The sequence below is a fragment of the Penaeus monodon genome, chromosome 42 (assembly GCF_015228065.2).
Source record: "Penaeus monodon isolate SGIC_2016 chromosome 42, NSTDA_Pmon_1, whole genome shotgun sequence".
Lineage (NCBI taxonomy): Eukaryota > Metazoa > Arthropoda > Malacostraca > Decapoda > Penaeidae > Penaeus > Penaeus monodon.
In genome coordinates this window covers 21,279,322-21,303,414 of record NC_051427.1, presented here as the reverse complement: position 1 = coordinate 21,303,414, position 24,093 = coordinate 21,279,322, and the positions used below count along the sequence as shown (strand labels likewise).

General features: G+C 38.6%; 1 protein-coding gene across 2 annotated transcripts in view; it reads right to left on the bottom strand.

Moving 5' to 3' along the window:
- Positions 1 to 13,274: 13,274 nt before the first annotated feature.
- Positions 13,275 to 24,093, bottom strand: part of LOC119599344 (G-protein-signaling modulator 2-like) — a 17,450-nt gene continuing 6,631 nt past the window's right edge. Inside the window, exons 3-10 of one of the 2 annotated variants that reach the window (XM_037949101.1) lie at positions 23,085 to 23,227; positions 22,368 to 22,491; positions 22,030 to 22,145; positions 21,515 to 21,779; positions 21,084 to 21,242; positions 17,718 to 17,946; positions 15,672 to 15,871; positions 13,275 to 13,754 (exon numbers count right to left, since the gene is read on the bottom strand). In XM_037949101.1, the coding sequence (XP_037805029.1) occupies positions 13,488 to 13,754; positions 15,672 to 15,871; positions 17,718 to 17,946; positions 21,084 to 21,242; positions 21,515 to 21,779; positions 22,030 to 22,145; positions 22,368 to 22,491; positions 23,085 to 23,227 (1,503 nt within the window). In that variant the 3' untranslated portion in view covers positions 13,275 to 13,487. The remainder of the gene's footprint in view (positions 13,755 to 15,671; positions 15,872 to 17,717; positions 17,947 to 21,083; positions 21,243 to 21,514; positions 21,780 to 22,029; positions 22,146 to 22,367; positions 22,492 to 23,084; positions 23,228 to 24,093) is intronic. The other variant, XM_037949102.1, reaches the window with a different exon arrangement.

Here is a 24,093-nt window from a genome sequence, read left to right as displayed (position 1 = left end):
TTGGTTGTTGTTGTTTTGTTCACACCTTGGGGATTAACTGTAGCACCGTTACATTGCTCATTGGTGACACGTTCTATCGGCGCTAGAACGGAGCTTGTAACAGGATTTTACATAAATTTATTATTTTGAATATAGTGTAGGATCTCCCCCCATATCATAGTACACAAGATTGCCCGGTATAACCAGGGTTGCGTAAATCGCCTAATAGATCTCCGCTCCGACGTTCGATAGTAGAAACAGGTAAAATCGAAGTTATTCGTTCGATCGGCAACTTTCGAGTCGGTGTGACCCACAGTTACGTCCACTAATTAATGTAGGACTAGGATTTAGGCTAGAATCATTATTCGCTTATTAATCACACCTTTCTCACCCTCTTGAAGTCGTTTGCATCTTTTGGGTAATTCCCAAGCGATCATGTGCCCATCACAGATATGCAGAAAAGAACAGGTTTTTTTTATAGATTTTCCTGGCTCGGTTCGCTTCAATGTACGGCATTTTGGGTATAGGATCCCCCCGTCGATGAAGTCTAACATGCATAGCTAGACATGGCTACCTCAGCAGTTCAGAATTTCTGACCCCGAGATTTGCTTGCTAAACGGCTTGCAAATGTTTTTTTCACGTCACCATTCATTAATGCATACATTATGTCGCATATCATTACATGTTGAATTCATTGTGGCAGTTGAAATAATTTTATATAGCTAGCATTGCTAATTTATCTCAGTTTTGTAATATTGAACGTTAATCTTCGTGTTTGTGATTCATTCTCTGTGTGAGGTCACTCTCACTTTCACTCTCATTCACGCTCGCTGTCGCTCACACACACGCACACACTCACTTACTCACTTATCCATGTAGAACAAAAGACACAAACCTTTTCATTAATAGGGTTTGTTGCTGTCGTAGTTGCAGGCATAAAGATCTATGATGTATTTCCCTTTGCCCGTGATTTTATCAGTCGTGACGAGTGACGCGTACATGATGTACAATTTCTTATTTTACATTATTTCTTCTCTGTGTGACGACAATTGGTTCAAGTAAATCCTTGTCGTTTCCCTTATCAACTCTCATATCTATCTGAAAAAGGCTGGCTTTGTGTCAGTTCTGAAGGGCTTCCGTTAGCCATGGGCACAGTATTCCCTTGGTTAATTGTGTAGCCCTTACCCCTCATGGGGACCCCGAAGGGTAGATCGTTTCTCCTCCCTATTAATTTCAGGTTCACCATGGCCAATAATGAAGATTTTTTACCCTTATTAGGGGGTATAGAGGCCTGTCCCTTCGTCAACTAGCCTATCTAAATATGATTTCATTGTCTCCCAACCGCTGCCTCTCTTTTGACCACGGCTCCAACTGGTAACCTAATACCCCCTCCTCGAAGTTTGCGGTCAACTCTATCCATTCCGAATAATCCGCCCAGGTCATTAACGCAACCTTCAGAGTACACCCTTTCCTCTCCCAACATATTCCACTCCATCTCCTACTGCACACTCTTCTTCATTGTATACCCCCATACCCAGTTATTACTACTCTTCATTCTTATTGTCCTCCCAACAGTACTACTTCTCTTCATACCACCCCGCCCTCGTCCTTCTACTGCTTCCACCTCTGCAAACCTGTTTTAGCCCAGTCAAGTGGGATCGATTCTTTGTGATACCCCTACAATCCTGTATTCTGACAGTACCCTTCTCTTCCAACAATGTCTCCAAAAACAGGTAGGCAAATTTCCTTTCGCAGTCGTTCTGATCATTCACGCCATCTGAGTCCCAAGCTCGTGCACTATCTATCCTGACTGACCTCACTGGCAAGCCTATTCCTCCCCAACTTCCACTCCTCCCTTAGTACCTGTACTAGAACTGTTTCCGTCTCTCTGACTGATTGTCCTGACTGGCCAGACGACTTGCTCGCATACCTCATCAACTTTGATACAGTGGCAGTCCAGTGCTACACTATTCCTCTCAGAGGCCAATGTAAATCCTACACCAATATTGCCAAAATTAGTTTCCGTAGACATGACCTCCCCCATGAAGTTTATATTGGTGGAGTGTCCTGCCCTGTCTGACCATACCGACCAGTTCCCTGTCAATGCCAGAAATGTTGGCATTTTGGCCACCCAACCAAATCCTGTCGCTCCACAGCCCGCTGCCTCGATGTGCCCAATCTGGTCATGACCGTTCAAATTGCTCTGCTCAGTCACACGCGTGTTCCAGTTGTGGTGTCTCCCATAATGTATTTTTTAGCTGCCTTGCCTACAAGCTCGAATCTGAGGTAGCAGTTCTCAGATTCAAACTATGCTTCACTCTACATGAAGTCAGCACGTCGACGAGGTTTTTCTCTTTCTACCTATTCCAGAGCTGTACTTCACTCAACACCCCTTCCATCTTCTCAAGGAGTTTCTGCACCCCCCCCCCCCCCGTATCTCCTCCCTCTACTCCGAACCATCCTATCTGTACTGCCTCTCTCCTCCAGTCAAATTCCTTTCCCAGTCTAAATCCAGATACTTCATTCTCTACCATTTCCCCGGTGCCTACCCCTCCCCCTTCTCACTCTACCTGTCGCACTAGACAATCTAAACGTTCCACCCTATCTTCTACCACATCCTCTTCCTCAGCTTCTCGGACATCTTTTCCCACTTCTCCTCCTCACAAGAAAACCTTTGTTTCTCAGGTCTCCCCTCCAGAAACTCTTGAAGATATACAAACCTTCCTAAACATGACCCAAGAGAATGCTCCACTCCCTCAACAACCCTTCAATCCCTCTATTCCTGTTCGCTCTACATTCAAAGTATTTGCCGATATCCATTCTCCTCAAGTTCCCCTACCCCTCTTCCTCCCACTCACCCAAAAACACCCCATCCTTTCCCCCTCCATGTGCATCACCAATCCCTCTTCCTTCCCCATTATTCTTACCACTCATACCTGGATGCTCATGTGACTCCCTTATGTTACAACAGTGTCCTCCTGATCCTTCCACTTACAACATTCTTCCAAATACTTCACCACCTTCCCCTGTTCCCTTGCCTCATTCTCTTAATTATTCTACTTCTACAACTACTTTGTACCTTGTTCTGTCCACTTGTCCAAATCGTTAGCACATTTTTACCCTTTTCGCCATAATAGTTTTCCATAATTCTTTCTACTCCCTTAACTCCTTCCCCTTCAATCAATCTTTACCTTATCCTATACCCCATCAGCTCCCCCTCTCTACCCTTTTCACTACCACACTCTTGTACTATTCAGCCTGTAACCTTACCTTATTCATTAACTCATTCCTAACCCTTATCGCTACTATACTTTACCATAGTGCTGCCATATGACATTTGATGTCAGAGGAAGATGTGTGAGATTTTGCAAATATGTCCGTAGGGTAAGATAGGAATTAGCAAAGGAGAAAGGGGTATAAAGGCAATTAGATCACAGAATCAGTGTTAATGTCATAGGCTTGCTGCCACAAAGGGTCACATCCAGGGAGAAACGAGAGGAATACTGGGTTAGGAGGGGGGGGGGGTAGATGTGGCTAAAGCAGTGGGAAATGGGAGGTGTTGGGAGGGAGTGGGAGGAAGGGGTGTGAGGGGAACACGAGTTGGAGGAGCACGGATATCGGCAGTGACTTTGGGTGTAGAGGGAATGGGAAGGATGAATGAGGTGTAGGCATGTTACTTGGGGTCATAATTAGATAGTTTTTAATGTCTTCGAGCGTTTTTGCAGTGGCTGGGAAGGTCTGACAAACAAAGGTTTTCTTATTGGGGGGGGGGGGAGAGGACAGATGTTTGAGGGGCGGAGAGAGAGAATGAGATAGAAGCTGCGATGGAGCGTTTAGCTTGTCTTGTGCAACGACTTGGGTGAGGAGAAGGGGGTTGGGTTGTGGAAGTAGTGATGCAGTGTCTGGAATAGTGGAGGAGACTGGCTGTCTGGTGAAAGAATTTGACTAGGAGAAGGAGGGGGTAAAGTGGGATAAGGAAGAGATGATGGGGGAGATGTAGAACATCTTGGGAGGAAAGGTGAGGGGTAGAGTGATTACTGGAGTAGGGAGTGAGAGAGAAACCTAGTCTGTCTGGCTTTGGGTATGGTGAGACCAAGTCTGAATCTGAGAGTTTCCGTTTCAGACTCAGACTTCAAAATATGGGAGCTGCCACAATAAGCATATGTACGTGAATGTGCAGAGCAGTTTGACCGATTATAACCAGGATGGGCACTTAGAGGGCATTGGGCTGTGGAGCAGCAGTGTTTGGCAGGATGTCCTAAATGCCAACAATTCTGACATTGACGGGGGGCAGGGGGGGGAAGTTGATATGGTTGGACAGGGAGGGATTCTCTGCCAATGCAAACATTAAAAGGGAGGTCATATCTATGGCAAACCTTGGCAATATTGGTGGGGGGGGCTTATGACGGCCTCTTGGGGGAATAGAGTAGCACTGCACAGATACTGCATCATAGTCCAGGAAGGCGAGTAAGTTCTCTCCACAATCTGACCAACTTTTGTCGCAGGACAGTTGTTGGGGAGGTGGAGACAGTTCTGGTACAAGTATTGAGGGAAGGATGAGTTCGGGCAATAATGGGTTTGCTAGTGAAGTCTGTCACGGTTGATAATGCTGTAGCTTGGGTTTTGGATGTAAATGTGAGGAGACAGGAATGGCTGCAGAAAGAAATTTTGTAAACTTGTTTTTTGAGACATTGCTGGAAGAGGAGAGTGTTGTCACAGTAAGGAGCTATGGAAGGATCCTGAAAAAATTGGTCCCATTTAGCTGGAGTATTTAGAGTATTTAAGACATTGTAGAGATGGGAGTAATAGAAGGATGGAAGAAGTGTTGAGAAAGGCAGTATTTTGGAGAGGTAGTATTGTGGAGTGGGGGACAATAAGGTTGTTGAGTAGTAATAAGGGAGGAAGGGGTAGTTGATGAAGAAAGTTGTGGGGGTGGAGATGAAGTAGAGGATGTTGGGAGAGGAGGAATGTCTCCTGGAGGTTAAGTGTTGACCATGGTGGGTGATGTGATAGTAGGCTCTGAGGAGATAGTAGTAGGAGGAGAGCCTGGAGTCAGGGAACTGGGAGAATTTTAATCAGTTGGGCTATTTGATGAAGTCTTATTGTCCCTCATAATGGTATAAAGTCTTCATTACTAACTATATTAAGCCTAGAGTATGTTGAGGAGAGAAAGTCCATCCCTTAGGGTCCCCCTAAGGGGTAAGGGCTAGACAAACAGGAATACCATGCCCATGGCTCCCCCAGACCGGTCATGACTGGCACAAAGTCAGCCTTTCATCCTTTCAACATGGTTCTCACACCTAAGGAAATGAATAGTAGAAGGGGTTGGAGAAGACACGAAAAGGGGGAGGGAAAAAACCTTGCCAAAATAGCAAACTCCAGGGTGAGGCCCAAGGCTGGGGATTACCCCTGCCTTGGGCCTCACCCTTGAGTAATCCCCAGCATTGGGTCCCAGTTTTCATCTCTTAAATCCCCCACAGCAACAATGGGCATGGGATTGGGGGTACTCTCTTTCTGTATTTGTTTTTCTTTCTCAATCTGTTTCTCTTTCTCTTTTCGTTTCTGCCTCTGTATGTCTCTTCTTGTCTCTCTCTTTCTCATTTTATCTCTCTTTTCTCATTCTCTCTCTCTCCCTCATGCATGCATACCCCCACCCCCACACTCACACACACTCACTCACTCACTCACTGATATCACAAATGCATACTGGCTAGTTTCAGCACTGTTCTTGAAATCTCAAGGTAAAGCCTAACTTAGCTTTCAATTGGCTTCCTTTTCAGAAGATTGGAGGTATTAACCCATGCTGCTGTTATATAATACATGCATGTTCTTAATTCACTAGTACTTTAACAAACCTTCTGCTTTACTTGAGGCTTGCAATATTAATTTCAAGGTTAGGAAATACTCACTGGATTGATGAATTTATTTTGTAGTATACACTGACTGCAAAAGTAAATACTATAGCATTATATCCTATGAAATGTTTCACATGCTATAAATCATTCTCTTATAGAATCATGAAGAAATATACACAAAAGGAAGCTGGGTGAATAAAAGCCAACCAGTATGGATAAAACTGATATTACAAATTACAGAGCTTGCCTAACTTTGCCATATACATGAAAGATGAAATTAAACTTTGCTAGACATTACAAAGAATCATTAGTGGTTCTTGGAATCTCTCAAAGTCTCACATAGTGCCAGAGGAGTATGTAGAGGGCAAGGTAAGGACATGGGATCTGCATATCTACAGTAACATCAACAGGAGCAGTAATTCCAGTGTAACTTTTCCTCAACTGGATTTTTGTGTGCAACTAATCTGCTGGATCTGGCTGAATGAATAAGAACTGCCTTGCATGGCTGATGCAAGTATGCTCAATGCTGTAATTAGCTGTTGGCATGGCAGACATCCTTAACTAATCAATTGGACTGATTACAGTAACCAAGAGGGAAATTTATATAAAAAACTTAGTTATTATATTACATTTACTGATTGTTGCACTCAGTAAAAAGTTCTGATATGCTAATCTCTTGCCGAGAATTATGGAGCCAACACTTCAAAGAAATATGAAGCTCAACCATCCACTGCCATTTTGTAAGTTTTATAAAAACAACTATACAAGAGTTAACTGCAGGAGCAGCCAGGTTTCAGGTTTGTCCCCTAATTCTTCAAAAAATACTTAAGCTTGGAAATTACTGGCAAACTCTAGTCTCCCTGGAACAGGACGGCTAAATGTCGGCCCTTGTTGAGGTGGTTGAAGACAGGGCTCTTGGCTCTGAGCCAATATATCACACTGCCTCGAAAGACTAAAGAAGCTTATGTGCACATTCTTAAACTGTTGTCTGCAATCAGGAGCAATGAACATTGTTGGGTGATGTTGGTTTAGAGACGAAGCTGGATGACAATGAGTGAACAGAAAATTATGCACTACAGGATGTGTTCTTATAAGGTACAAAATGCAACTACAAGTAGTTGCCAATGAATACATATTATGGCTGTCATTTCTCCAAAGAAAAATCACTAAATGGAAACTTTTAGGAACTCTTTTTATTTCTTTTGTGGAGAAATAATGTGTACTGAAGAAAGGTAATATAGTTTATTACATCCTATATTCAGAGACATTTTTTTCTTTTACTCAATATCAGTCGTTGGACAGAGATGGTCTTTCATCAACTCATACTGAATACACTTTAAATTTAGTGATGAAAAAAAAGGTATGTTCCACACATAACATACACCCCATAAAGTACAAACTAATATGTACACATGACAGGAACTTGTAGTGACCATTTACTCTGTATATAAAGAAATATAACTGGAAGCACAGAAAACAGATATCATTTCTTCCATTTAAATAACCAATATTTACTCTATTGGAATTTCTTCTCTTTATTTACTTGCATGTGAATGACATACATTCACAAATGACAATAAAGAAAAAGAAAATAATACAGATGTAAAGATGATGTACTTGTGGAAGACAATGAAAAGCATTTGGAAGGGAGCTGAGAGTTTAGCAGTTTCCTGAATGAGACGTAACATCTTGTATTAGAACTAAATATATGAAGTCTTGAGGGATTTACTGATCATTTGAACTACTATTCTGATGCCACGTTTCTCCTCTATGACCAAATTACGCTCTTGTTCGAATCTGTGTTCAGGTTTTGTCCATTCCTTATATCACAGTAATAATAAAAAATGGCTCCCCACCCCCCCCACCTGAGACAGAACCAGAAGTATATCTCAGAAAAAGAACTGCAGTTAATCACATTTTATATACTTTATCTTACAAAAATATTCTAATAATGATATACGTAATAATATACACAATCTACTATATTTAGTTGTGTAAAATGAAGTTGTACATCATTGAAAAAAAAAGAATATACTAGCACATGTGGAATTACCCTGGCTGGATTTCGTAATTAACAATACTGTATTAACATTAAATGTATTAGAAAGAATTGAGTGTGTACAAAGTAAAGATAAAAGTCCCCCTATGTGATTGAAGACCAAGGACATAAGGAAGGTCTAACAAACAATTGCGTCTTATGTTTGTATACAAATCATTACCATAACACTGCTTAATATACATTAGACATCTGGCACAGTTGAGATTTCTTTCCAGAATTATTAACATTATTTGACACATTTTGTTCATACAAAGCATTTACAAAATAGGCACAACACAAGGAGTATTACAGAAGGGAATAAAGTGATGCATGTACACTACCTCCCAAATGTATCTTCATAATGATGTATAAACTGAAAAAGTAGACTATGTTACCTGACACACTTCATAGGGTGGCAGCCAGCAGTAGACAAATAACATCTTCTGCTCTTTCAGATTACGCAGCGCGTTAAAGTAAAGATACTTTTTAGAGTTTATGAACATTGATGTTTGTATATCAAGGAATTGGTACCTCAAGTGTTTATTTACACACACACAAAAAAAAGACCATATATGCAATATTTATGCAAATATTATGTTCATTCGACATACTTTTATATAAAAAAAAAATAATAACAATGATAAAAAAATAATAATAACAAATAGCGATAATCATAAGCTACTAATTCTGTGACCGAGTTTTAGCTCTTTCCCATGATTTATTGGAAATTCATTCCTTTATCCTTTGACATTTATCTATTTCTCCAAACTGGCTAGATGAATTCACAATTTCTTCCTATTCGGTGAAAATATTTTATATTGACACATTGATAGTGAATTTGACAAATGAATAAGAGAACAATGATAAAAAAAAGGAAGAAAAGGGAAGAGAGGAGTAAAAGATAGAAGAGAGTAGGAGAATAGAGAAGAAAGTAGAGAGAGAGAGAAGAAGTAGATAGAAAGAGGAAAGAGAGTAGAGAAGAGAGAGAAGAGGAGAGAGAGAGAGAGAGAGAGAAGAAGGAGAGAAGAGAGAGAGAGAGAGAGAAGAGAGAGAGAGAGAGAGAGAGAGAGAGAGAGAGAGAGAGAGAGAGAGAGAGAGAGGAGAGAGAGAAGAGAGAGAGAGAGAGAAGAAAGAGAGAGAAGAGAGAAAGAGAGAGAGAAAAGAGAGAAGAGAGAAGAGAGTGAGAGGAGAAAGAAGAGAGAGAAAAGAGAGAGAAAGAGAGAGAAGAGAGAGAGAGAGAGAGAGAGAGAGAGAGAGAGAGAGAGAGAGAGAGAACGCCATATTTCCCTTAAGCCTCATGGGCCAAAAGTTCAGCATACTATCCTACATTGTAACAGCAGCATAACAAGCCCAGACACAGCCATATTTGAAAACCAGAAAAGCCAAGAAATACCTGCACATTATATCAAAGGAATACTGAAGAAACAAAGCAATAATGAGTTTATCTTTATCATTACAGTCAAGTAATAATTTCAACAAGAGTATAAATGTGCATAATCAATATCCCTTTCTGTGTATTTTTCTATACACATATGGCTATGTATTGGTGTAAATAACATACATTTTAAAAAGTAATTGAGATTTATTTTTCATATATCTGCAAAAAGGGCCTTTCTCAGAATACTGAATGCACTGGTTTTGATGACTGAACAATGAGATTCTCCATACTGTTTTTAAAATGGCAATAATTAAATTAGATATTTCACCCATTCTATAACAGTAACCACTTTTTCCCAACACTTTCTATAGTTAATATTGTTGATCTTCAAACTAACCACATATAATCCCAAACTATCATTAACAGACAATAGTCTTAAAACTATTTATATCCTTGTATATATAAAAAAAAATCCTCAACACTCAACAGTTTCTGTTCAGTCTCAGAAGCAAGCATCTGCAAGACAAATGACCTACCAAAAGTGTCCAGCGAAGCCCTTAAGGGCACATCTCAGCAGTGCAAGCCATGTCTGTGCACTAAAGGAACTTCAAATTCACTAGAATGACACATACATGCCAATGATAAGAGTTCCTGTTGCTCATTAAGTAGTATGCTGGACATCAGGTACACTGAACCAAACTACAATAAAAAAAAAATTCTTTTATTTTCTAGGTAATTTGTAAATTTATACAGAATAGCAAATCTTATATTTTGACATTAATAACTACAACTGAAGAGTGCAGAAATGACACCTATATTTATCTAAATGAAGGAGGCACAATTTTTTTACATAAACACACACACACATATCCATACATAATATATACATATATGTGGTATATCTATGTAAATGAAACTCTGTCTACTGACCCTTATTATGCTGTATAACTGATTGTCAGAGCACACTGCGGCTATGACTACCTTCATAAAAAATGAAAGCCTACCTGCGACGCGGAATACCTCTCCGCCCCAAAAGATTCAGACTGAGCTGGAAGCAGGACTGAAGATAGTACCTGAACATGATTTAAGCTCTTTACAAAGGATACAAAAGTAATCAGTGTAACAGGTCTATTCATATCATAATATTGTAAGAATGTTTAGCCAGTGCAGCTCCCTTTCCTTTCCATGGGTTACTCTTTGAATACTTAGACTGAAAATCATTTTTGCATAATAATAATAATCTACTGTAGTTTTATCATCTGAACCTTTCTTTCAAATAAAATATGAACATAAATATGTAGACATGAATACTACAAAACCACAATCAATAACTTTGGGAAAAAAATGTTTTAAATTGGCACCTTCGATTAGCTAGATCTTTATCATTTGAGCAAACTCTTAATCTTACTTAAAGTGCAGAAGTTTGTACTAAGAAAATGAAATACGTTATTACACTTGATTCATGTATCTTTTATCATTAAGTGCAAAGATTATACAAATTTAATGTACAATACATGGAGTTGTATTTCATACAAATTTCAGATATAACTGAAAACATACCATGACAATTCTGCTAAGATTTCAAAAGTTAAAACTGTAACTTCATATTTGCTTTAAACTGACTTCTTTCAATTGTTTCAAGTTCAGACAGGAAAAGAAAGTAAAAGCTCTCAAATGAACAAGAACAATAGTGAAAATGTCGTTGAAGGTTATAATCTCTATACAAAAATAAACTGTAAATAACTGTACATAAACTGGCAATACCTGTCCCTTCAATAACCTCAAAATTTATTGAAATCTTCATAATTTAATATAATTCAGTATATCCTTCATTGACTAACTGGGTCTGAAATGCCTCAACTCCCATGTAATCTAAATTGCTTGCTCAAAGGTAATTCCAAACTCCAAGGCCAATAATGAGCTCAACTTGCTATTCGCTCCCTGGAGTCTGCTGAAAACATTTTACAAGAATTTTGAGATCGTTAACATGCACTTATCGATAGGAGATTTGTGGAAATGCTGCTGTTTTGTGCGTGAATGTGTATTATATGTGTGCATGTGTATTATGTGTGTGCATGTGAATGTGTCTGTATCTATATGTGCATCAATACCCTTAGGTTTATCAAAATAACAGCTCATTTCAACCTTAAGCAATATCATGTTCCATTTCTTGGACACTGAACTAAAGAACTGCATGTGTACAATGATCATAACAGGCTCCTCTAAGTATTTTTGGGAAGGTACGCTCCTATATTTACAATGTTCATGTCAGTACTTTTGCTGGCTTAAGAAGAGACGTATAACCACAAGAAATTAACAAAGGTATACCTACATACTGGTATTTCAAGATCATAGTGAATAATAACTGGTCAAAACTGCATTAAAAATAAGGATTAGAATGATGTTATGCCAATAAAAACAGTAATAATTATCATAAAAAAAAGTAAAAACAATAACAATGCTTCTGCTGTTGACGATGATAATAATAATAATGATGAAAAAAGAAATAATAATAACAATAAGTAATAACTATTATGATTATCCTTATTATTATTACAACCTTACAATTCTCATTCTTATAAAACCAGTAAAGATCATAGCTATAATAATGATAATAATAATAATGATATACATCATTACACATGAAAATGATGATTATCCTTGATCTTATAAAAAAAAAAAAAATAAAATAAAAAATAAAAAGTAAACAAATAAACACACTTGGTTAGTGACAGAAAACGTTAAAAGTATGTTGTTGGTCACACCACAACTGAAGATCACATGTGTGCACAATGAGATGCTCAAAGACACCGAGGATACACAGAGGTATGATATGCTAACATATGAAAGCGAACCTTCTGCTGCACGCGGAGGAAACACTTGGCTTTGAAGAGACTGCAAATCCTCCTTGTCTAAGGTTTAAAGCTTGGATGGTGAGCAGGGAAATATTCTGGGTTTAGTTGGAAGAAGGCAGCATTGAAAAAACAATAATCAAAATGTATATATGTACATACACACAAAGATGCATATAAATACATATACATTATTAGGGAGAGAGAGAGAGAGAGAGAGAGAGAGAGAGAGAGAGAGAGAGAGAGAGAGAGAGAGAGAGAGAGAGCTACCAAGAATTACTGGGTAATATCTATTTTCAATCACTGCTTTGGTGACTTAACTCATGAACACTGGGATGAAATACAAAGCTTGGATAATTCTATACAGAATTAATATAAACCATTACAAAAATATATAACAAAGGCCAATGCTCCTTTTTAATAATAGCATCCATTTTGTCCCATTGTAAAAAAAAAAAAAAAAAAAAAAAAAAAAAAAAAAAAAAAAAAAAAAAAAAAAAATAATAATAATAATAATAATAATAATAATAATAATAATAATAATAATAATAATAATAATAATAATAATATTCTACATACAGCAAGGGATAAAACCAACTCATTTGAAGTAATGTCTGGAATGCGACACCAGAAAAGACGCTTTTATAATCTTACACTCTATGGGATTGTCACAGGTCTTTCAAGGGATACGACTGCATTGTGAGCCCTCGGGCCTTCCTCTCCTCCTTGGCATTATACTCCTGCACCAAATAGCATCAAAATTCAATATTCATGAAACCTCTGTCTAAATAAAATGGACAGATGTACAGATAGGCATTTTTGTTGGCATTTCATTTGGACCATTTAGTAAATGTGAATGTTTTGAGTGTACATGAGAGAGAGAGAGAGAGAGAGAGAGAGAGAGAGAGAGAGAGAGAGAGAGAGAGAGAGAGAGAGAGAGAGAGAGAGAGAGAGAGAGAGAGAGAGAGAGAGAGAGAGAGAGAATGAGAATGAGAGTGAGAGTGAGAGTGAGAATGAGAGTGTCAGTGAGTGAGTGAGTGAGTGAGTGAGTGAGTGAGTGTGTGTGTTATCATCTTTAATAATAAGTTTGGGTTTTGGAAAACTTTAATCTTCATCTTATCTTACATTTAATAATCATCAATCTTTCCATGTAATCATAATGATAATTATACTTTACCAGATTCATTTATTCTACATTTATCCTTGATATAATAGAATTCAACTCTTCATAAGTATTTAACATTACACATAAATATGTCAGGTAAATATGACTGACCCAAGCACACCTCGGAGAGAAATCATGTGCTCAAAGACGCCTTCTGAATTCATACACATTGTCAAAAATACCTAAAAAATACTGTATTCCCATAATCTACAAGCTCCTCTCACTTTCTGCCTTTGACCAGTCTGCTGACTAGGCCATCCTTGGCCCCTGTACTCTGGCCATTGGCTGGGGCCTCCTCCTCATCTGCCGTTGGGTGTGTGCTGTTGCGTGTAGCCTCCAGGGGCATTGTGGACCGCTGATCCTCCAACCGGCCCGACTGGAACCGCATGATGAGGGAGAAGAAGTCATCGTCAGGCACAGTGGGGGCTGAGTGGGTGAGATGACCTTCATTTGGAAGGGAGCTGCGCTGGTCCTCGATGCGCGAGCCCTGGGGGAGAGAGGAGACAATGCTCTTATTCCATGGGATGAAAGCTTTTACTGGCATTGAGGTCTGTGCTTTTACTGTCGCTGTCTGTCATCTTCTCAAACAGCATCTTCATGGATGGGATTCTAAGTTAATGAACACTCCGATACTGAAAATTTCTTTTCTTTTTCTTGAAGATAAATAAACAAACTGACAAATATATGTATAATGTCTCACACTCTTTCCAGCATATATAAGTAAATACGATTTCCAATCACTGCAAGAGCAAACTGAAGCCTTATTCAATGTACTGGATCACAGACATTAGGTATCAGGTCTAGCTTTCAGTGCCACTGAAATTTCCAATCATCAGCAATGTCACTCCCACAACAATACATTTCAAAAAAGATTAGCAAATTCATGGCAAATCGAGGTTAAGGACAACTTAATATACCTTCTTCCCTCATTAAAAGATGTTATTTCTAACAACTCTCTGGGTTCAAGACATGTCAGGAAACCTAAGGAATGGAATGTCACTGCCCCTTATCCATATTCCCTGTGCAAATGCTGTGGAAAATAAACAACAGACTGCAAATGCAGACCTGAAGTGTGTTATAGGTATGGAGGTGCCTGGAGCTATACCTATCTATTCCCTCTATGATGTACAAACAAGTAACAGCAAAATGACAACTGAATTCCTCACAAAGCACTGTGTTCTGAACTTCATTGGCAATGGAATTATGTTCTTATGATGTCACCTTTTTCATACAAAAATCACTAGCTGTAGTATCTTAAAAGATGTGGAAGGCAATGTTGTTACTGATGTTGTATAGGTTAGATGTACAAAGAACTCTCCTCTAACATAAATCTGTCTTCACTCATGTCATCTACCTATGCATCTAATGTTGACTGGAAACACTAACTTTTCTTTTAACTTTTCACAGACAGCTTCTACAATATTATGTGTGTATCAACTAACCATTAATTTTTCAACAGCTTTCCCATCCAAAATAATGTCAATAAATAACAAATAGACACATTCTTGGCCTCCCGTCATCAATGCTCACTATTCTTATAAGGCAAAATACAGAATTAAAAAAGTCTTTTTCATGGACCCTGCACAGTTACATGTACCCTGTATGCAAGCGCTTAACTTTGCATGATGGAAGCAAATGACATTTCATCTTTTCCAAACTAAAAACCAAAAACCACACACAAAAGCATGAGAAAAGTCATCTTATTTTAGAGGCGAGTTGAAGTCGCGGCCTTTTTGGACTTAAGGTACTGGGGTCATACTGATGGGGTTTTCTGCTGAAAGGGAAGGGAGGGATCAGTCAATGAGAAGACCTCTTAAGACGTGAGATAATACGCTTTGCAGAGCAGCTGTTGGTCAAGGTTAGAGACACTGTCAATAATTATAAAGGGAGGGTATCAAACGAGGTTCTTGGGCCTCTTTGGTTGACTACTGCAGCAGGAGAGGGGTACAGTTCTGGCTCTTCCTTTACGTCTCTTACCAGTGCAGTCCTGCCGTTCTGATCCCTTTCACTTTCGCTGGAGTTTTAAGCATGAAATGTAAAACAGGTTCACTGGGGAATGAAGATGATTGATGATGATGCATAAATAAATAAAAATCAATAAAACAAAATAAGCAGGCAAGTCTACTCTTCCCTGTACAATTTTTTAAAAACTTCTTTAGCAGATTTGTAAATCTGAGTAACATTAAAACATAGGTAGTATTTCCATAAAAGATTCAAGATACACTATACACTCTCACTCTCTCACTCATTCACACACCCACTCACATACTCCCAACAGACTGAAATTTTTGAGCCATGTGCTTTCTTTATTGCTCTCACTAATAAAATATCTGAAGAAGAGTGGTGTGTGCATAAACCAAAAACAAAGCACCATTCCAATGCTCAAAGACTCCCTCTCCCTCACCTGACATCTCATCAGCATGTCAAAGAAGTTGTCGTCAGGCAATGGGGTGGAATCACTGGCTGCAACGGACAGGCGCTGCAGAATGGCATGCTGGTTGTTCAAGCCAGGGAGCTGAGGTAACGAAGCTCTCTGCTCATCCATCCGCCGGCTCTGCATTCCCGCAATGCTCTCCATCAACTCCTCCAACACACCACAGTTATCTAGAAGATTAATGAGCATGAGGAACCAACACAAAACAACTCTTCTTTGTGATAGGCAGGCTAGGAGCAAACTCAACATCATGTACTAGGACCAGAGCTGAGAAAGTTTCAAGCAGCTGTAATTAATACACGTTTGTAAGCTACTTATTCATTTTTTTTTACAGTACTACAAGAACTACATTAAATAGGAACAGCACAGATCTCTACTTTACATTTTTTCTCTCTCTCTTTGCTTACCACGATTCGGAGGCGGAAGCTCCACTCCTTGCAGGTGAAGTGATGTAAGTAAGAACATCATTACTTTTAAAACTTACAAAAAATTCTAGATTCTACATCGTAAGTTACTGTGAACTTCTAGAGATCAGCTTAAAACAGTTAGAATGAAATTGTGAGGAAGAGATTTTAACATCTAAGAAGAAAAACTTATATATAAACAGCAGTAAACTGAACTGGAAATAACTTTGCTACAAACTTCACTCCAACTTAACAGTAAGTTACCCTAATCATGGAGAAGAAATGAATTTGGGAAGAAAAAGTGAGACCAAAACCCATTACTCTATCTAAAGAATGTCTTCAGAAGGATATAAACTATTAGAAAATACTGCTCACATGCCAAAGAACTGGACACCGCATGCTGAAGATTTATTAACACAGCGTGTGACACCCACAAGTCAAGACATGAAAGTCAAAAGCCAGGGGTAAAAAACATTTTCTGTGCCAGTGACAACATATGACACAATGACCTCTCAAAGTATCAAAGAAATTAGAGGCTAATACATTAATATTAGAGGCACCTTTCTTGTCCTAATAAACTGATTGGATATTTTTCAACTGTTCAAGAAAAATATATGTATATGTATTTATAAACATCGTAAGGCCGCCCTCAAGGGTAATACATTTCGAGAATTACCTGCAACTGCCACAAGCCCTAATATTCCTGAATGCAACCCTCTTTCTTACAAGAAACTGGATAATAAAATATATCAAGGCCTCAAAACAAGAAAAGTTCTCTTCTGAAACTATCCTTTACTGTAACAAGTCACATTATCTGCATCTATCAATAACTGATTCAACAATTAAATCACAGTGACCCTTCTTGGCTTAATGTCTGAAAGCTCTCATGGTAAAATTTGTATCAACTCCTTCAACACGAAGTTGATACAAAAAATATTTGTTAAGTATGGAAACAACTTAACCCCATAAAATCACTAGCCAAATGGACTAGCCAAACTTTCCTTCTCCCCTCCTAAAGCTAAATAAATTCAACCTATAGATGCCAGACATGTCTGGGCATATGTGTTTGACAAAAGGCATTACTATATCTATTTAAACTAATCTCTTCATTCATTATTCAGAATAAGAGCTTAATGCAAATAAACCCTCAGCCATTTCCATCAAGTGTAACCTGTCCATGTGTATCCAGACACGTTGTGTGTCTCCTACCTCCTCCGACTGCTACAGCCACCATGTACTTCCCTCTCCTCTCACTACATTACACTTTCCTCCCTGCATCACAATCTCTACAATACTTTGTGTGTTTATATAATGTGTGCTGATTTTATATATATAATAATAATTTTATTATTATCTTTTTTATTTATATCAAAATTCTAAAAATAAGCTAGGCTGTGGAAAGATGAAAGGGTCCCAGTACTGAGATGAATGTTTTACTAACATGGTGTCAAAAACAGATCCAATAAGAGACAAAGTCAAACACAGATCCAATAACTGACAGTGCTAAACACAGAAGACAGACAAAGCAGAGAAGAAAGCAACAGCAAAGACAACAAAGGTAAGCCAACACATATATCTTTCCCACAAGGTGAAATGCAGAGGAAGGACTCACTTGCACCACTATCAGAGGGAGTTGTTGTGCCGTTGGTGGAGCCCGTGGACGACACCGACCCACCCTCCCTCCGGGGCACAACCGGCTGATGCACTTGCTCTGGCTGGTTTTCCTTGTTGCTGTCGATGGAAAGCGTGCACCTCTGGTCGTCCATGCGCTTGCTCTGGAACCTGGAGAGGAGCTCAAAGAAACTGTCTTCATCCATGCTCGACTCCTCATTCACTGATGTCTGTTAATATAAAGCTCCATTAGTTAAAAACGCCCTGAAATACATTTACTGCACTTAATTGCTACAGTAACTATTACCTCACTTAAAATATAAAACTTCACTCACTCATTCTTTTCTCCCTTTCTCTGCTTTCCCTTTTCCCTTCCTTCCTTGCACTCTCTCATTCAAACAAGTAAATAGCACAATTTCATACCTTTTCAGCTTGTCCGAGTCTACATTTACATCAACCTCAAGGTACACATATTTATTAAAAACATTGAAGTCATTTTGTATTTTCTTTAACTACAGTAATACTCATGATTTTCATGCATTTCTTTCTAATACTGGAAAAACAAATGTAAAAGCAATTCCTTATGCATTAGCAATTCATCTATTGAGCAATCACACTACAAGCACAGCCAAGGCACCATTTCGCTTCTTTATAATCATGCCAACATGACAACCCAAGCTGACCACTCAACCTCAGGAACTATTGGGTTCCAATGTGTGGGCTTCTAACAAGCTTCTACTCCTAAACCAAAACTCCGGGAATAAGTTCAGGAAGGAGGGCAGGGCCAAAATCCAAGCCAAAAAGAGTGGCAGTGGCATTTGAGAATGCAACAGGAACGTTTCATGAAATCAAATGAAAGTTTGTAAGTGCTAATTATTGAGGTTATCGATCGATGATGGTGACCATAATAATGATGATAAAAATAATAATAATGATAGTAATAATAATAGTAATAATAATAATAATAATAATAATAATAATAATAATAACAAAAACCACAATAATAATAATAGCAGTAACAACAATGTCAAAGATATAACAAATAACATTTTCAGAACCTGAATTAAATTAAGAAATCACTGTCAAAATAAAACCAATGTTCCAGATGCCTGTCCCTCCTCATGCACACAAGCAGGAAACGAGCAAATGGTGGAGGATCAGCAACAAATCCCAAGTTTGATATAAACCAAAACCTACTTCAAAAAAATAATACAATACATAAAATATAGTAATGAGTTAATTATTAATATTTTCCATTTAGTTTCTGTGAACAAATGACATTCATTAAATTGTTTCACTCATAAAAAAGTTATTAATTTATCTCTTTCATGCTGGTAATCACACAATGAAACTTCACACACAGCATCTCACATTTGGGATTTTATCCCTAATGGAGAGCTAAATTCAGACATTTCTGTGCACACAGGATGGGAGAAAAGCTATTTTTTTGTCTACTTCAATACACAACCATTTCATTTCAGGTCTTTCTACTTTGGATATTTATAATATAGAAAAATATGGAAATTTCTGTTGGACAACTTTTGACATTTTTATCCTATGTGCACACATACCTGAAAACATCAGTGGCTGTATTCCATCCCGAAAGGGTTAAGCAAAAACAATTCGTCACACATGATAAGCTAGGATGACGCTCTGTATATCTAAGGGAGAGGGTGAGAGAAAGGACACCACACAAGACTCTCACATACAACTAGGAATATTTCACAGGGACATAACTCTATTGACAGGGTGAGTGAGTGAGTGCTGGGACAAACACCTGTGTCATTCTTTGGACTAAGGAGTTACCTACTACGGATGGACACGCACATTTTTATCAGCATGGGGACTAGCTGTGTAGGAAGGACCATTAACAGGGTGAGAGTCATCTGAGGACAGGGAGCCAATACCGGCGTCTTCGCTCTGGTATTTCCGAAGGACGCCTTTGGCATCCGGCGTCATCTGAAATGCCCCCAAGGACTCCTCTTAAGAGCTAGGACTGGAGGGCAGTGCTCGCCAGAACTAGTTTACACTGACACAAGTCGCTGGGCCGAGAAGTTGCCCTGGAACAAGTCTGGGCCAAGCGTGGCAGAGCAGTAGCTTTTCAACCCCACTTTTAGGCATTTCCGAAGCTCAATCAGAATCAGAGACAGCTGTGCTTAAAATCAATAGAAAGGGCACGAAGAGACAGGAGCAGAAAAAAATGGACAGCAAGATGAGTAGTAGAGGGAAAAAGGTGAAGGTGAGGGTGATGGTATGAGAAAGAGTAAAGGAGAGGCTGACGGTAAGAGTAAGAGTAAAGGTAAGGGCGAGGGTGAGATTGGGGAGTCAGGGAGAGGGAGCTGTAGAGGGAGAGAGGAGGTGAAAAAGAGAAAAACAGAAAGAGAAACCAAATGAGAGAGAGAGAGAGAGAGAGAGAGAAAGAGAGAGAGAGGGAGGGAGAGAGAGAGAGAGAGAGAGAGAGAGAGGAGAGAGAGAGAGAGAGAGAAGAGAGAGAGAGAGAGAGAGAGAGAGAGAGAGAGAGAGAGAAATTATAGGAAGGGGGGGCAGAAGGATGAAGGAATTACTAAAAAAGGAGATTGAGATACCAGTGTGAGCCTACACAAAAAAGCAGATGTACTTTGCAAATCAAAATAAATACATTTTCAGGTAAAACACTGATTCCTGTTATCAGGAAATTTTATGGAGGCAAAGAAAAATTACTGCTCTGCAAAACATATAGCCTAATTTCTACAACTGGAATTACATAAAACATTCTACTGTCTAAGCTTGTACTCTATACTTTTTAGAGTTCAATGGACAAAACAGTTACAAATAATATTCTGTCTAAATTCTATAACAACAGCTGTTCATAGATTCAGTGGCTTTCATAATGATGCATATACTTACCAAAAAAGCAATTTAAAATAGATAAAAATGAATTTTGCTAACAATTTTCCCTTACACTCCTACTAAATGAAGATAAAATAAGGTTTTCTGACTATAATGGTTGTAATTCCTATATCTAAAGTTGCTTCACCTGATCATTCAAACCTTAAGATATTGAAAATAAATCTTAATCCTACATCAGACATTTTTCAAGATCAAACGAACAGAAAATTGCATGCAACTTCAAACTATAGTAATGCCAATCTCAACAAACAATTTAAAAAATATATAAATTTTGTGCTTTAAAACTTTTAAATTTGAACATCCCAACTATTAACACATGCAAAAACCAGCAAACGTTCAGAATCACTGATTATATATGTATATTTATGTAAATATCTATAAAAAGGGAAAAATACGAACTGAAACCACAACCATGATCCCATGCCATGCGGGAAGGGGGAGGATTACTCAAGGGAGAGAAGGGAGAGGGCAGAACTACCTTCAGGAGATCCATGTTCTCCATGGACTTCCTACGTGTGCGCGACTTGGCATCGTCTGCCGACTCTGACGTGTCATTGGTTGTTGGAGGAAGCCCCAAAACCTTCCTAATGTCTGTGAGGTTCATCTGTGCTGCTGCCTGGCCTGTTTTGTCCCCAATCTGGAGGTGCACGTGAGGTACGTCAGGGCAGGATTTGCCATGCAAAGATGGTCATTTGCACAGGTGCCTAGTGTTTAAATCAACCACTTGCAAACAATTAAGTGCATCTGAGTTAGGCATGAGACTTTAGGTTCAGTTTTTAAATCTGGGATGCAAGTTATTTACTTCTTAAGTTGGCCTGTGCACACTAGAAGAAAAAAATTAAATGCAGTAATGAGAATATACATATTAATTGGACAAAGAAACTCTCAGCAAATAAATTAATTTCATACCTCTTTGGATATGTCTAAATGTCTATTGGCATACTGAAGGGCTTTCTCATGGGCATTAGTAGCTGAGTATGCATTCCCTAAACTCCAACAAGCTCGTCCTTCTCCCACTTTGTCATTTAATTCCTGTGCGATAGCCAGGTGCCGCAGGTGGTAATGGATCGCCATGGGATAGTCACGTAATAACGTGTACGTATTGCCTAACGAATAACAGGCTTGGGCCTCCACGGCACGGTCACTAAGCTCTTGGGCGAGTTGTAAGGTTTTTCTGAAAAAGGCAACTCCGTTAGGGTATTTTCCTCCTGTATGGAATAAGGTCATCTTCACTTTTCCAGAGTATTATTTCCCGTAAGAATATTGAAAACTACTATAAATAAAATAGTTAAGGAAACTTGTGACTAAAAGCCTTCCAGAAAAGAACAACAAGAATCAATCATATTCATTAACCATGCCTTCTGCAATGTAATGAGAGAATCAGAAATGTACAATAGTGAAAGAGTGGAAAGCGAGTGGCTCACTTGTAATGCTCCGCTGCAGTCTCGAACTCCCCAAGAAATATGTGAGCATTTCCTAGGTTACTGTGCGCTCTCCTCTCTGCTGCCTTGTCTCCAAACTCTTTTGCGATTGTTAATCTCTGGCAAGGGCCACAAGGAAAATATTAGGGATATCACTGTTAAGATTACTGTCTAAAGAACCTCTACTGGACAGTGCAGAGTATAGCCATCTATGATAGGGTATTTATGAACATCCACAGAGTTATTTGTGTATGCACATATTGCTTGCATATGTTTATGAATGTATATGCAGGCATGAGTAAATCATTTTCAAGTATGATATTTGCAGACTGCATCCTCACCTCATTATGATATCCAATCGCCTGAGTAAAATTTCCCAGGAGGTAGTGAGTGTTCCCAAGATTACCACATGCCCTCCCCTGGGCTGAGCGGTCAGACAGCTCCTCCATCAAACGTAGGTTAGCACTATAAGTATAATGACGATAATGATAATAACAGTCATATAGTAATAACAACAGCCATGATAAAATAAGAATCTTGATGATGATGATGATGAAGATAATGATAACCATCATGACAGCAATATCTTCGACTTCTCTTTTTAACATATAATAATATAAAACCCTATAAATTTAAGAGCCTCTAATCCAAAGATGAAGTCAGTGGCAGATCTGCTTCTGTCCTCCCCCAAGCCAACCACACACCTAACTCTTCAGACTTAAAACTGTAATTGTAAACCACTAATCTCCTTGGAGTCCTTGAACTGCTCAACATACTGAAGCAATCATCAAAATTGCAGATTTAATTAAGTTAAACATACCACTGTTCCCTGATACTGCTTATATAGCTGTTTTCTGTACTTTTTTCCCCTTCATGCTGCTCTGTCAAAACTTGTTGGTCCCCAATGTGCACTACCTAAACTGCTAGCACCAAGTAATAAAACCAAACAGAACAATAAAACCAAAAAATAATTTAAAAATTTATTTCTAAATAAAGAAAAAACAAAGAAAAGGAGGAAATGACTATCCTGAGGAGAAATCTGCAGAGGTGCTACTTACGCATAATATTCCACTGCTTTCTGAAGACAGTGTTTGACTTCATCGCTAAATCCACCCGGCTCTTGGGGCCCAATGCGGCCCAGGTGCTTCCCTTGAGCATGGTACACGTTGCCCAGGTTATAGAGTGCTCGCCCTTCACCAACCTGAACAACAGACAGCATAAAAGGTTTTCAATTTACATAGTAGAACAAAGAAGTCGTTCATGAGATCTATGTCACTGAAACTGCTTCTAATAATAAGAAAAAGACGAAGGAGAAGAAGAAAAGAAAAAGGAAGTAAAACTTTCCATACACAAAGTAGACATCTGCAGCAACGGACCAAGGAGGGCCAAGCACTGAAGTTAGGAAGTGCAGGGAAGCATTGGCATTTCAGAGGCATCATCCAAAAACTTTGTCTAATGTCTAAAAGCATTTTCTTTCCAACTCTCTCCCATCAAACAAGTGAATCAGACTGAAAAAGGACACCAGGCCAATTCAGGGAAGCTTATATTCTCTTCACTAACAAAAGAACTGTCTCACTAAATAGTAATCATTAAGAAAATCCAACTGAAAAAATTACTTATATATAGTAACACTCGCATATTTACCATCAACTTTCATATGAAAATACATAATGCAGTTATAGATATCAATATAAACTATAAAAAATATATCATATAAGTTAACAATGATAAAATATATAATATAAAAAAAACACAATAAATCCATTTGTTCTTGTTCCATTCTCAACCAACAGACACATAATTCATGTTAACACAAGACAGTAATCCCAAAATAAGCAATAATACCCAGAGCAAATGACCCACAACAAAAGAAAATGCAAGCTTCACTTTTCCTAAACACATAAAACATGCTTAGGTAAAGCTGCACAAAGGTTACAAAAGCCTCTCCACTGCAGTTCATTTACTCAAAAAACACTAATCCTTTGCAAAGTACCAATAATAATGCACAGAATTCATGCATCTGTATTTGCAGGCAAAGCACGGAGTTACAGGGCAAATATTGTCATT